Source organism: Corapipo altera, unplaced genomic scaffold (genome assembly GCF_003945725.1).
Source record: "Corapipo altera isolate COAL_440 unplaced genomic scaffold, ASM394572v1 44b, whole genome shotgun sequence".
NCBI classification, from domain to species: Eukaryota; Metazoa; Chordata; class Aves; order Passeriformes; family Pipridae; genus Corapipo; species Corapipo altera.
In genome coordinates, this window is record NW_020884932.1 from 4,141,878 (window position 1) to 4,157,118 (window position 15,241).

Here is a 15,241-nt window from a genome sequence, read left to right on the forward strand (position 1 = left end):
TTTAATATAAAAATACAGTTTGTCACAGTAAACAACTGCAAGTAAGCCCTCAGCTCATAACCTTGGCTTAAAAATGCAGGCAAGAAGACAGTGAGTACTGTTGACAGAAGCTGTGCACACTTACCAGAGGGTTTTGCAGGAGCAGCTGCAGAAGCAAAAGAAAATTCCTCTTGCTTGAGAAACACTAATATAGCAGCACAGGGTGCAGCTGAGGGCGTTTCCAAATACAGCCTGACTAATCCCCGTGCAAAACCCCAGGGTCCTGTGACGCACGTCAGCAATGCACAGCAGTTTGTTATGCTCAGCAGTACAGCCCGACGGGCTTACAGATCAGCTGGTTCACCAACAACAAAACCTTTGACCTTCACAGAATGAACAGCTTTCATGGATGCAGCAGGCAAATTTAGGCTGCTCCAGCAGAGGAAGGCACTTGTTTTTCAAAGTAGAAGTTGACTACTTTGTTACTTTTTAAACCTTTTATAAAATTTTTGCAAGTATTTTAGGATTTCCTGTTGCAGAGTGCCACAAATTTCCTACAGCTCAGTGATATGCTCTCATTAATGTTTAGTAGGTATCACACAATTTATTTATGTAGAAGAAGCAAATGAATGAATTAATCTTTGTTTTGGCTGTAATTATCTCTATGATACTGAAACAGGAAATCAAGGAGCCTTGTTTGTCAGGATTTTTGAAAGACAAGGCGACTCAACCTGCTTTCAGAAGTTTGTCATTAGGCATGTTGCCTGATCAAAGACCGTAACTAGGTGACACAGAAGACGGATTAAAAAGAAATATTTTGTAGCGTGAGAGGATGAAGGAAGTATTGTCTAATCATATTGTATGCTCTGAAGTTGTGTAAATGCTTGAAAGTGTCACATGAAGTTAACTCTTGCTATAGCAACAGTGCAAGCTTCTCTGTATCACCCCATAACTCATGTTCAACCTCAGGTTCATGATCACTGTTTCAGGCTGCCAGAATGAACCACAGACATCAGGCCAATTCATATCATCAAACATCAGGCTGTCAGTGTGAGCAGTGTGATCACCAGAACTGAAGCAAGGGCAGGTCAGTAGTGTAGCACATACAAAACCTCTATTGCTACGAAAAAAACACACAACAGCAGGACTCTAGAAATTCATTAGTTATGAAAATTTCCTTCTAAGGAGGATGTGCTGTTCTTCTACATTAAAGAAGCCCAAAAATTCAACAGGTTTTGTTCTGAATGGTACAGTAGATCTGTATGTTTTGTGTCCACATTTCAACTGTAGGTCAGTATGTACTCTATTAGAATTCCTCAGTGTATCTGGCCTACAGTGTACTTTCATTTTTTTCAGTGGTGTTCTCTCTATTTTGACCCAAAAAACCAACTAGTCAATACTTCAGCTGATACAAAACATGCAACTTTTATCAACACTCATCCTCTTACAATTGAACAAGATCCCCTCAAATGTACATGTTAAGGTCTGCTGCATCCTGAAGCAGCAAAACCATTTGAAAGGTATGTTCAAAATATAACACAATCCTTGCAAAGGCTATATTCAGTAAATTGAACTTACCCGGCACTGACATTTGCCAGGATTCATAGCTCCCATTAATCCACTTGTTAAAGCATTTGTACACTGCTGTAGAAGGTACCGTACAGGGAATATTACCTTTTATAGTATTTTATTGTAGTTAGCATGCTTTTCATTAATATTTTTATAATAACATTTGGGAAACATATGTATAATGCAATATCTTGAATAAATATGACTAATTAATTCGCACAACAAAAAGTTGTAGTTTATGTCAGTGCTGGATTTCTAATCTAAAAAAACCCTTGTGAATAATGAAGTAAAATATGCTTGCTAGATGAATCATGTAGTTCAGGGAAAGGCATCACTTTATACATTCAGTTTGCAAAGTAACTGCTTTTGGGATTTTATATATTTCAAAGGTGACACTGGGACTGATATATAGATGCGTCTTGTGAACCTGAATGATTAGACCGGGATTTGGTGGGTTGTGGAGCTGGCTGGTTGATATTTTGGTACTTCTCAGATGTGATTCAGTGAGAAAATGAATTCTAATGTCGTCAAGAATTTAAAGAAAATTAGTGTGCTTTTTATGAAAGTCGGGGAACCAAAAAAAAAGGAGGTTTCTTATTTTATTTAATTAAATTTAAATACAATTCCAGATTGAAAAAAAAAGAATTACAGAAATTAATTCCAACTCTTGCAGACTGTTTTTGAGTATACCAGGCTAAATAGAAAGCATTTTGCATAAATTATTACAGTTATAGTGAAAGAGCTAGAGAATGACGTGAGCAAAATTTATGTAAACATTAATGCAGCCAACACCTAATTCTTAGAAAAACAGCTACTGTATCTCTATCAACAATGTACTTTCACTTTAATGAAATTGTCATACATGAAACTCCTCATCTACAAAACAAGGAGGACTGCCTTTTCAACTCCAAGAAACCTTCCTGTCAAACACTTCAGTTACAACAGCTCCTACTAACCACGTTCTGTTATTGCTGATTTAAGTCAGTTGAGTTTTTGTTTACAGTGTTTAACTTCTGGTAAGAGATGAATTAAAATTGCCACTAATTTTTTAAAGAGAGAGAAACAAACTCCAGCGTGACTTTTCTACTCTTTGAAATATGGAAGGTCATTTAAATATATTTTAAGAACCACAAACTAAAGAGGTATAGCTGTGTCAACAGACAGGTTCTATTTAACCTTTTCTCTTTGGCTGAGGGCCATATCTCAACTACAGAATATTCTACACAGAAAAAGAGAGAGAGGTAAAAAAGAACAGCACTTAAAACATTAGGTAATTTGTCATTCATGTAAGACTGGGAAAAGGTTCAACTTTATATGCTGGTGTGTTAGATGAGCCTGGTGTGCAGAGATTCAGGATACTCTCAAAGAATATGAAACACTGCAAGTTTTAGTCTAAGGCAAAGAAAAACTGGTTTTACCGGTCCTTCCACACCCTTGCCCTAAGTTGCATCTATTTGTGGAAAGACATTAACAGACCACAGGTAAGTTACCTAAGAAAGTTAGGTAACCTACCTTAACTGTTTTCGTTAAGTAAAAAATTGAATACTTCAACTAAACTGACATCAGCTTTTAAAGATGAAGAAAGAGGAAATAGTTAGGAGTCATTTCTGCTCATTAGAATATTTGCTACAAAATTTAGAGGTGACTGAAACCTGTCTGCAGCGTAAGCATTAGCTGGAGTCTTTTCGTGAGCTTACTACCTTTTATTCCTCTCTAGTGGCCCTACTACAACTGAGCAAGTTTGAATACATCCCCATATTTTTCGTGTATTGCTCAACTTTACTTGAGCAATACCTTGCTTTATTGTAGGGATCAATTTCAAATATTAAAGAACTATATTTGTTATCTAATTCTGCTTTTGTAGTAAGTTTACTTAGTACTCGTTTTCCAAAGCAGCCTACTTGATATAATCTCACAAGACAAGGAAAGCTCCCTGAACCTTAGTATACTCAGATACCAAAACCAAGCAGAAGAAAGGAACCAACACAAGCCAACTGTATTCAAACATGATTATTATTCATGCCCTAGTGAACTGAGTTAATGAGCAGCATGCTGGTTCCAGGAATAGCTTTTGATATTTGTGACAATTACAAGGAAAGTAAGATAAATGCTCAGTTTGATGAAGCTGGGGTACATAAAGATTTAGAAGGTTGTCTTGCAAGAAGGTTGGATACTACTTATTTTTTCCAGTAAAGGTTTAGTGTAAAAAACCCCATACTAGCCATATTTGCAATTGGTATGATGCAATACAGAAAAATTACTTGTATATGAAAGTGTATGTCTTTACAGAGATGATTTGTGAGGAGCATGATTCTTCAAAAAGAAGAGCTTGAATAGCACATCCTATAGAAAAGTGCTAAGGACATATCAAAGACTGAATTCATTAAACTGTGATAAATCCAGAGAAGATATATGCTAAGAAGGTGAGGGTTTTAACCTGAATGGTTATGTTACTATAATATCATTATAATAATATTGTAATATTTATATATATACATGCATATATATATATATAACAAAACATATTTAACAACTTTTTTTTTTTAATAGAGATTTTCTGGATCTGATCAGAGATCCATCTTTTTTTATAATACATGAGAAAACTGGTGATCATCTAAAAGTCTGACCATTTATGGCTGTATTGAACACTAAGTTATTAGTGCTGACACATACACTCGAACGTATAAAGAACAGCTAAACTTTTTAAGCATTTTTTCTTGTTGTATTTAATACATCTCTCTGATGAGAGAATAAAAGATACTGCAGCATCATTTTTCCTTATGCACCTTCCTCTCATGCTTACAAACACACTCCAAAAGCAGCAATCTCTGCTAGTGATAAATCAACAGACATTTTGACTTTTACAAGAAAGCAGGAGTGAAGGTAAGCCAAACACATTGCTGACTTGGTATCTTGAAGTACAGGTAACAGAACATAGGGTAAGAGGTTTTGATGGACTTACACATTATTTTTCAAACACAGGTATTGTTACACATCACAAAACTCAGAAAGAGCTGTAACAACAGTGGCAATAGAAGTTAACGCTTCATGCAACATTTCAACTTCTCTGTAGAAGTCTATGAAGAACTAATAGTAACTAAGGCCTGAATTTCCAGTATTTTATGTGATCTCCTCCTGTCACTCATTAGTCCAGGTCAAAATTTAGTCTGAGAGAATATAGGGGGTACAGAACATACAGAACCAGTTCTACAGGTTCTGGGATGAATGAATACAGCTCCAGAGGGCCATCTTTTTTTCTCTGATTATATGTTAGGGGAACCACCTCATCTCTGTGCTTAGTTCCCATTCCCTCCCTTTGGAGAGAATGAACCTTTTTACCTAGCAGGTTAAAAAGGAAGTTATGTATTGTTTAGTAATCAGTGAGTATCTATCTTGGAAATATCACTCTATAAATGACATCCTACTTAGCAAAAATTTAATCTGATTAGCTTCATTGTTTCTCTCCTGCCCTTGCAAAAAAAAAAAAAAAAAAAAGAAAAGAGAATATAAGTACCAAAACTGAAAGAAGAAATCAAGGTTGTGACACTCACTCACTGCAGAGCAGAAGAAAACTAAGGCTTTTTTCTTGGCCTTCATACTTATATTTCACTGGTGCCTTTTCCTACCAATACTCTCTGGATAGTCCCCTTTATAATTCCATTACAAACCTCCAGCTTAAATACCAAATGCAGTTCTGGGTTCTTTACCTTACAGGGGATAGAGCAGAACTGGAAAAGGCCCTGAGAAGGGAGAATAATTTGCTTTTCCTGATAGTGTTTAATTGCAAGTATCTTATTTTTTTACCCCATCCTTCCTTTTTCTTGCCAGTTCTTCTTCTGAGAGCACAGATACAGAAAATTCATTTTGACAAATAAGAATTTTTAAATTGGAGTGGTAGTCTCATTTTCCTATGGCACTGCTACGGAGCGTGTTGGAGTCTGGATGTCTGAAAGAGCCACTTCTCTCATGTTACACAGAATCTAACACTTACTTAAATAATGCTTACAGGTGAGGCTGCTAATCCTTCCTCAAAATATCTAGGCAAAAAGTGTAGAATTCTAAGAACTGGCAGTATGTAAATATACTGTGGTATACAAAGGTGTACAAAAGCTCACCTTGCAAAATAATGTAATTTTGATGAGCTATACTATTTTTTCCCCAAATTGTACATTTGCATGTATACTTTTTATAACTAAATACTCTTATATATCTATATGCATATGCATTGAAAGAACTTAAACAAATGCTTGTTTCCTTGGAAGTTTCCCACATAACACTATCTTGAATGGAACTTGCATTAAGCCCACAGCTTGGACTGAAGCAGTTGCTGCTGATTCTCTTCTTCTCTTATCTGCTCCTAAGAAAAAAACCACATCTACTAAGATTTTTTTTTCACTAAGCCTAAGAATGCTGTATCTAGATCAAATAAACTCTGACCCTTGAATAGTGGAGTTGTGGGACTCAGTTTGAAAGCAAAGTCAGCAGGACAAAGTTTAATCTACAATGCATTACCAGACACTACAATTCTGATAGAAGATTGTAGTGCTAATATAATATTTCAATTAAATTACACATTGAGACTAATGAAGTTTTTAACTGTTGGGTTCTCTTTGAGTACAGACCCTTCTTTAAAGTTCTTGTAAAAAATAATCAGTTAAGTCTAAAGATGAAACACAGCTACAACACATTTTTAAAGGTAACAGGCATGAGGGATTGTGTCACCTCCATGCCTCATTGTTTTATGGGTGTTTCTCACTGCTGGATCCATTCAAAGATGCAATTGGACGCTCCTTATTTCTTGTACTTGCCTTCTAGAATTGATGCACCATGTGTGCAAAAACCAACCTGTAGTAATACTACTACCACTACTTTACTTTGCACTCTACTACTGCTAATGTGTTAATATGCTACTGCTTCATGCTAATTTCTACCTTTCAGTTCACATGCAATTTTTCCATGGTAATATGCAGACGGAACTGAGGCTGATACACGTTGCAAAGGCAAATGCAGTTCACACTAGTAAGTGCTACATCAGTAACTGCTGAATGCAAAAACTACACTTTTAGTCTGGTAACTAGTAAGTTTCCCACAAAGAGGGAAAAGCTTTAAAGGAACAGGGTTAATGGTACATTTCAGTCATATTCATTCTGTCAGCATTAAGGTGGAGGAAAGCAAACTCTTAGGTAAAAAAAACTAAACCGCTAATAAACTTGGATTATTTCAGTGATCCAATCTGCAAAGCAGACAAACAGATATTTATATAAGGGTGCAGGAAGGAAGCTACAGCTAACAAGTGGGAAACAAGTAAGAACAAGTAGATTTGAACAGGAATCTTGGTGGCTCAAGAAGTCTGAAAGTCTATATTCAGACACTTAATGAATCTTCAGTGCCCAAGTCTGGGCTTTGCCCCAGCCCTTTAAAAATAAAATAAAATTACAAATTAAATAAATTAACTCTTTTTTTAAAGGTTGATATATATGAAACTAGAAGTCACATTTCCTTCTAGCAATAGGTATTATTTCCATAATTTATAGAAGTGTTATTAAAAATTATTTTTGTAAATATTGTCTGAGACAAGTCAGTGCAGTTCTGTATTCTTTTGTGGCATTGGTGAATGAAAATAATATAGTTACTTTTAGTATCTTCTTTGACTTGTGTGCTGTGACCTTAAATATATGTCCACTTACACTGAAAAATGTCTCTTTTTTTAGCATTCAAACAAAGCACTCTATCGATATTAGGATTAGCCAAATTAAAAAAAAACAAACAGTGGATTTCTAATGAACACTGATTTTTTTTTTTCTTGAACAGTCAGAAACTCCACACAAATAACCTAAGATGGAGGTGACTAACAAAACAGCCATGGATTCCAACTTAATGGCACAGTGCCAGTCAAGCTGCTGAATGATAAACATGGGACTAAAAAATTTGCCTACTGCGATCATCATAGGTTCTCTGATGTTTTACAGCAGCTGACCACTGGTGATTGAAGACTTTTGGATAGGAGAACGTGACTGACATCCAGCAACTGGTCAGCATAACTGCTATATGAAGACCTCTGCCCTAGGAAGAAACAGGCACTACAAATCAACTGCTGCACAGTAACGTGACTGCAAGAAGGCCAGAGGAAAAGTTAGACCTCATGCTCTAACTTTTATTTTCCACACCCTCCACAATAGTATACTTACACAACTAACTTGCCCAGCCTTATCTGACCTTATATCTCTGCACAGGGGTTAGGAAAGGAGGCCAGGAAGAAGAGTTGTGAGCTATTCCTGCCTCTCAGTTGCACTTAGCATGTGACGGGATCTGCCAAATTTCACGGCTGAGCATCTGACAGGCAGCAGAGACAGAGCTGCTACTCTGGGCTTTCTGCATGCAGGAGCAGTTCAGTTGTACTGAACTGTCAGGCAGTGGCCAAGAAATGCCAGTCGCAGGATTCCTTAAAGGGCGATGTCCCTCACGCACCCCAGGGACCGGCCGGGAAAGCTGAGGCCCGGTTCGCACCAGCGCCACCTGCTGCTCGGCGCTGTCTGATGCAGCTCAACCAGCGAAAATCTAAATCCTGAAAATTATTTACCGTCTGGCAAACGCACCAAAATACAGCAGTAACATCTAACACTCTGCTTATTTGCTAATATTTTCCCTTAATGCCTCTCCAAGAATTACTCTTTACCGTAGCTGAAGAGTATGCTGTACTGTACTTGCACAAATACACTTGTATGCACACACGGAGGGAAGAAGTGTGGCTGATGGCTTGAAGGCTAGTAACATAAACTGGAACTAGCCAGCATAGAAAAGAATATGTATTTTCCATTATGTTACTCATGCTAGTGAAAATAGGTAAAAGGAAGCCGTTGGGTTTTTTTGTTTGTTTGTTTGTTTTTTAAAGGAAACATCTTCCAAAGTTAAGGCATTTTCAGCTTTGCAGAATTACACAAATTGTGATGTTTTTACATTTACAGCTCCATTGCCATTGAATTTACAGCTAGTATCCTCCTGTCTATAAATGCATGGATCCATACCCTGGGTCTCTTTAATACCTATATCGATCAATTTAGATACATTTTATAAAAGCTGACAGTTTCTGTTAACTGAAGACTGAATGGTATGATTGGAATGCTGTGCAACTTTAATTCATAATATGAAAAGACTTGCAATGCTATGTGTATTCAGACAACTAAAAGAAACTTATTACTGCTTATATTGTTTGACAGTTAAAGGGAACATGTTTAATACTTGCAGTATTTGCTATTGGTCTTAAGCTGTAAAAAGTTTAATGGAACACATGCCATTATATCTCAACCAACAATCACAAGTTATCAGAAGGAGGAGAAAAATCACTTAAAAATATGACTTAACACATATCAAGCACTTATTAGAAGGTAAATAAATATATTCCAGAGCAGAGTGATTCATTGAAAGATTGCTTTTCTGTTTTGGAGAAAGACTTTATACAAAAGATAAAAGAAAGCAGCAAACAAGCTCTTCTGAGCCTATACTTACAATATATATTATAGCCTGACATGGCTTATACTTACTACTTGGGGCTCAGTTTTCATATATAGATCATCATGTTTTTGAGAACTGTTGTAAGTAGGATAAATGAGTCCTAAGGAAACTAATGCAGAATTACAGATTTAATTGATCTTCCCATATCTATTCCTTGTAAGAATGTATGTTTCAAGATCTGCTGAATTAAATTAAAAAACCCAAGGCAGCAGCAATTTCAGAAAATTAAAACCTACTTCTGAAACAGAAAGTTGAATTGTAGGATCAGCTTATTATATTAATTAAGTAAAATATTAGTATGTACATAATCTGTATAATAGACAACTTTTTTATTCTTAACAATAAGAGGAGAAAACACTGGCATTGAGTCAATTTTTATTCTCCAAGGACCCACATTTTTTAAATTTCCAACTGAATTATTTTACAGTGAGAATAAAAAACTATTACTAGTATGTAGGTTGTGTCAACATGTATTGTGCTTAAGGTTTTTCTGCTCCATGTAAACTTGTTCTACAAGACACATTCTAGGTGTCTTATATTATGCATGGTGGTTTATATTAGGCACACTTATATTATGCATTCTCTAAGTGGCATATATTATTATTATCTCTGCAAACTACCTGTGGGCAACACACCCTTGTTTTAGTAATTGGTGTCTATCACTGTCAATGTGTATTCCTACTGAGGAATACAGTCTAAACAAAAACCAAGTTTTATAGAAATATTTATATGGCATCTCCAGTAGTCATATCAGCTTTAACTTGGTTTAAAAATGTTAACAATATTTTAAAAATTATTTTAATATGCTAGTAACTAGTAATATAAGGGCTCTCAGTCACATCTTAATAGGTAGGGGCAGTATTATGTCTCAGCAGTTCTTTCACTTTTCACTACTTAGGTTTATTTCACAGGACCATTCTTTTTGAACAGCATTATTCCTATGTGGATCTCATCACTGGATAGCTCTCAAGATCACATTTTAAATATTATCACTGCAATACTCAGACAGTGACCGTGTCCTGCAGCGGTATCTTTAGAGAGAGTCCATTTTCCTTCTGTTCCCCTTTTATTGATTCCAGTTTACTCAGGCTCAAACTCTTCATCTTTGTACCGGCAAAAGTACATATGAAGGAGTTTCAAATACTAACCATTTAGATTCTTGAATATGTATGCTACACACTACATGCTCCTCTACTTTGTCCTCCACTTGGAGGTCAACCTGCTGGAGTAATGTCACAGTTACTACAACAACTATTACAAGCAACAAGATAAGAATAAAGAAGTAAAGTGGTGTGTGATTGCTGCCAGTTGTAAGGGTCTGTATCCGTCATCTGTGGCACAAATGCTCTTATGCCCTTTGAAACAAGAACCCAGTCTCACCAGAGACTGGTGAGTAAAAGAAAGTAATCATAACAAAAAAACCAAACCCGCCACATAAACCCAGTAACAGTCTTACTCACAGAATTTGTTCCTTTATTTCTTAGGGAAGCAGATAAATAGCAGTTACCTCCTTTCTTATTCGTTTACTTATTTCTCTCCAAGTAAACTCTAATAATGCAAAAATCCATGCATTTCTTTTCCTCCCCTAACACAATAAAATGAAAACTGTCCAGAGACATTTAAGAATGGGTGACTGAAACGTTTCCTGTAAACTCAGACATTGCTTTTAAGTTGATTTTTAATTTGTTGTTGCTGTAACTTGATACAAAGTCTCTTTTTGGTGTAATTATATCCCCTCACTTCGGGGCAAGAACAGAGAAATAGACAAATGTAACTAACCTCTTCCTAGTTTTCTGGAAAAGAAACCTGGGAGAGGAAGCCTCAGTTTAAGGTATTCTGCTATTCTGTTTTCAACCAGCTATATATTATGTTTCTCATCCCTATAAGAGAAATACAATAAAAAGCCCCAAAATTAAAGAGTGAGGAACAAGCTGCTGAAAAAACCCCAGGGTTCTAACACCACTGTGTATGAAACAGAAAACAAAAAATACTGTTACTTCATTAAGAAGTTTTTCTTACATTAACCCCACATTTCAATTAACACAGGCTATTCCTTACAGGTGAGTGTTTTTGGAAGTCTCAGGCAACATTTTTCACTCTAGTTAGTTAGTTCACCTGTTTTGTGCTTAACTGCTCAAACTGCTTTGCAAAAGGTAATCAAGAAACTGAAGTGTATTATCAGTACAACTATTTGCTATACCAGAATCCACAACTTCCCTGAAAACTTGTCTGAGACCTGAAAAATCCAAAAGATTGAATGTTATTGCAAGGTTTAATCTCTTTTTAAAGTAGACATGAAACATTATCTAAAAAGTTACTTTCAGAATGTAATTAATTATCAACCATCCCTTTAAATGAAAGTTAGCAACCTTGCAGCTAACTTTTGCCTTCACCTGACTATGGGAACACTTAGGATAATTTCACAGAATTGGCAATTTGGCTGTGCAAAGTAATACACAAGGCTTTGAGAGATGGTTGTTTCTTAACACACCGAGTAGAGCTTCACATGACTGGCTATATATTTACTATTAATGCCTCTGTTACTTCAGAAGTGGAGCTGAAGTAACTCTGTCTACATTCATGAGTGCCTAAGGGAAACTCCCTGTTTGCAAACTACAGATGGTTGATGAAGACACAATATTAACACTTTAATTTCAAACTTAAACCCTTTCTTTCAAATAAGATGCAGTAATTTTAAGGTGTTTTCATTAAGCTTAAATTTGTGTAACAGGCTAGTTACTGTGCTAAGGAAATCATCCACTGAAATGTGAGCTAGACATTTAGGAATTTCTTGATTTTTATTACTGAGCAAGGAAACGTGGTTACTCTTTTCCACAATGATTGAAAATCCTCTCCACTTTTCTTCACATCAAACATTCTCGGCATCATAATCCCTGATACTTTCTTGTCTTACAGATATTCTATTTGATTTGTAAAAGTCACTGTCTTTTTAGCATTTAAAGACAGCTATAAGTAATTTTTAACTTACATTTATATTAATCTAATTTCATTTTAACTAAAAAAAAAGTAAAAAAAAATTGCTGTAATTAATTAAAATGAAAGAATATTTCATTGGCGAGAATTCACATAACTAAAGTGTAAACTGGCCCACTCCCTACTAATTTTGATAAAAGTTATATAGCAAGGTAACTCTGAGTCTAAGGTTAGTATAAAACTAAAGTGCAATGTTCCCTGAAGAAAAGTTAAACCAAAAAAATCTGCTGAAAATACAAGAAAAATCCTATAATTTTAATCTAACACGGAAGATCCGCCTCATGTATTAGAAAAAATACATTTCAATAAAACAGTATTGTTCCTCACCACTACTCTAACCTAGCTAAATACAGACTGGAAAACAGCACTTTCTCCCCACAGCTCATAGAAAGGTCTCTCTTGAGATAAAATAAAACTGATACAGTGTCCTGTAAATGACAGATGTTGAATCAAATCTACACTGGTGGGTAAAACTATTTCAGGAAGCTTCTCACAATGCAGCATATTCAAATACAACACACAAACACATTTTTGCCCTTATCTGACAAACTAAACTCCTGGGTATAAAAGTTACATAACTATTTCACTTACTTTGAAGAAATTGCACAGGCTGAACACGTGTCTACAGAAAATACTGCTTAAGAAAGAAGACTTGCATCTTCAGAACTGAAGGTGTTTGTTATCTCAGGAAGCTACCAACTTGAATACTGGCTGAAATGCTCGCTTGTTAACTGAGCAGATAGTATTAATATGTTGCATCCAACTGAAGGAAAAGGTTTCTGCATGAGAAAGCTGACATGCTTTCAACAAGTTTAACATTTTCCTTACAATTTAAAGCTGAGAAAAGTTCTGATCATAAAAGCAAAATTTTTGGAAGGATCTCTTTAGGATCACAGATTTGTGTCCAACAACAGTGCTCTGAAAATGTTATCTGAAGTACATACTTTAGAAATTCACCTACCAGAAATCAGTTTAGCATTGGCCTAACATTTTTTCCCCTATCAAAAGCAAAATCTTTGCAACAAAGATAAAAGTTTAGCTCTTGCCCGCCAAAACACCACTTAAACATTGTACAGAGAGTTATATAAACACATCTTCAGCAACTATTAGGCACTTTCTGAACTACAGCTCAAATCAGGTATTGTGAATAGGAGTCAGTGAAACTATTGGGTCTGCCTTTTGAGTGTGATCAGGTTTTTAGATGTTGCTATTTTATTGTTCATATAACTAAAAAGTAAGTTTTAGCATTACAGTACTAGCCGTTGTAAATGGGCTCAGAGAAACTAAAAAGTAATGCACCTGCCTCCAAACTGCTGAATGACATGACTGATGACTAGAAACAATATTTTTTTCAACAGTAAGAATGATGACTCTATAATTAGCAAAAACTCACAGTGGAATTCTTCCTTGGATCCATGTTATCATAAACTGCACTGTATGAATTCCACTGGCAAGTGTGGCAACGTATGGCCAAGCCAGTAGTTAGGCAGCTCACAATTTACATACATAATCCTAGCTCTTAGCAAAACATGTTTCCATGTGTAATTAAAAAACCCATAAATCTGAGGGGAGAGCGCAAAAGATACATTGGCCAACACCAACTGATTTGATGATTTCAGTTCAGTTCTTCAGTACAGTGGTGTACAAACCACTAATTTTGAAGGAATTCCACACAATCAGCATGTTGCCCAAACTAAGACCGTTTACCACCCAGCTATGGATGTTTAGCAGATATTTAAACAGTAGCCTAAATAACAAGTCTAACCAGGGCAGCAGAGAGCGAGCGAGCTCCATCTTCCTTTTATAGTAACCGTGAGCAGGCAGTGCTTCCCAGTTTCAACAGATGGCCGGACACGTGCGTGTGCACGTCCCAATTTTCTTTTAAGCAATTTACAAGCAGCCTTTTAAACCACCACCAAGACCCACAGGTACATGTGTATCCTACGGGCCGGAGAGGACAGGCCAGGACGGAGCACCTTCCACGCCAGTGGGTCACGCTGTGGTGGAACCGCAGGTGCTCTTGCGTCCAGCCTCTGTCCTTACAGAAATCCAAAACCGGGCACAAACATCCCCCCGCTGCCCCTTCAGACATCCCTTCAGGATATCCGCCTGTCCCCGCGGGAGCGGCCGCAGGGAGCCGCCGGCCGCAGGACAAGTAGAAGGAGAAGGGCACGCGGCCGAGGGGCTCTCGGCCTCTTACCACGTACCATCTCGATGATCTTGGTCTTCTTACCCGTCTTCTTCTTCATGGTGAAGATGTACTGCGCCAGCACCACCCCGCCCACCAGCGCGCACACGCTGGCGCTCGCCATCGCTCCCATCTTGGCCACGGCGGTCCTGTCCATGGTAGTGGTTCCCGAGAGCCGCGGCGGGGAAGCGCGTCCGCCCCGTCCGTGGATGAAGGAGCGGGATCCCGGCGCGTCCCCACAGACACCGCCGGGTCGGCAACGACCGCGCCACACGCGCCGCGCCGCCCCGGCCCCGCGCCGGCCGTACCACGCCACAGGGAAAGGGTGGAGGGAGGGACGGAGAGAGGGGGAGAGGCGGCTGGAGCTGAGCCGCCTCGAGGGCGAGAGGCTCCTGTCAGGGGCTTTGAAAAAAGGAAAAGCACAAGCTGTGGGGAGGTTAGTGGTTTTTTTTTTTTTAACTCCTTGCTCAGGAAACTCTAAAGGAATGCCTCTCTTCCTCCCTCTGCACCCCCCCCCCCCTCGCAGAGGAAGAAATGATAGAGCCCAACGGCCCGCGGCGCCGCTTCCCAAACTACACTTCCCAAGCTCCCTCCTGGGCGGGGCGCGGGGCGGGGCGCGGCTGGTGCCTGCCGTGGGGAGGGCAGGATGCTGGAGATGGCGGCGGCGGTGGAAATGCGGCTGTAGCGCTGCCGCTCTGTCTCTCTGTGCTTCGCCTCGGGCCGCACCTGAGCGAGGAGCACCTGTGAGGAAGCGGCGCTGCCGCCCCGGGGCGGCTCGGACTGCGCTGTGCCTCCCGCCCAAGTAAGCCCCCGCCGGGCTCTGTCTCCCTTGTCCCGCTCCACGGGGATGTGTGGGTGTGTGTCCGGGGTCGCGGCGGTGCTGTGGGTGCCGCATAGGGGCTCGGTGAGGGAGGGAAGGAGGGGTGTGTGGGGAGGGCTGTGCTGTGCCAGCCCGCACTCGGCGGCAGCAGGTTGCCTAGCGGGCATAGCGACGGGAGC

The 15,241-nt window shown here is 38.5% G+C and overlaps 2 protein-coding genes and 1 long non-coding RNA gene across 7 annotated transcripts in view; 2 read left to right on the plus strand and 1 right to left on the minus strand.

Moving 5' to 3' along the window:
• Nucleotides 1–10,861, plus strand: part of LOC113954709 — a 26,477-nt gene extending 15,616 nt beyond the window's left edge. Inside the window, exons 2-3 of the long non-coding RNA XR_003530316.1 lie at nucleotides 6,487–6,567; nucleotides 7,518–10,861. This is a non-coding gene — a long non-coding RNA (uncharacterized LOC113954709). The remainder of the gene's footprint in view (nucleotides 1–6,486; nucleotides 6,568–7,517) is intronic.
• The window catches only part of NT5C3A (5'-nucleotidase, cytosolic IIIA), a 27,058-nt gene extending 12,546 nt beyond the window's left edge, over nucleotides 1–14,512 (minus strand). Inside the window, exon 1 of one of the 4 annotated variants that reach the window (XM_027659385.1) lies at nucleotides 14,288–14,512. In XM_027659385.1, the coding sequence (XP_027515186.1) occupies nucleotides 14,288–14,399 (112 nt within the window). In that variant the 5' untranslated portion in view covers nucleotides 14,400–14,512. Of the gene's footprint in view, nucleotides 1–14,261 lie in introns of all 4 variants that reach the window. The other 3 variants (XM_027659386.1, XM_027659387.1, XM_027659389.1) reach the window with 3 other exon arrangements.
• A 287-nt stretch (nucleotides 14,513–14,799) lies between these two features.
• The window catches only part of BBS9 (Bardet-Biedl syndrome 9), a 284,671-nt gene continuing 284,229 nt past the window's right edge, over nucleotides 14,800–15,241 (plus strand). For both annotated transcript variants that reach the window (XM_027659381.1, XM_027659382.1), the window contains exon 1: nucleotides 14,800–15,044. The gene's annotated coding sequence lies outside the window, so the exon portion shown is untranslated. The remainder of the gene's footprint in view (nucleotides 15,045–15,241) is intronic.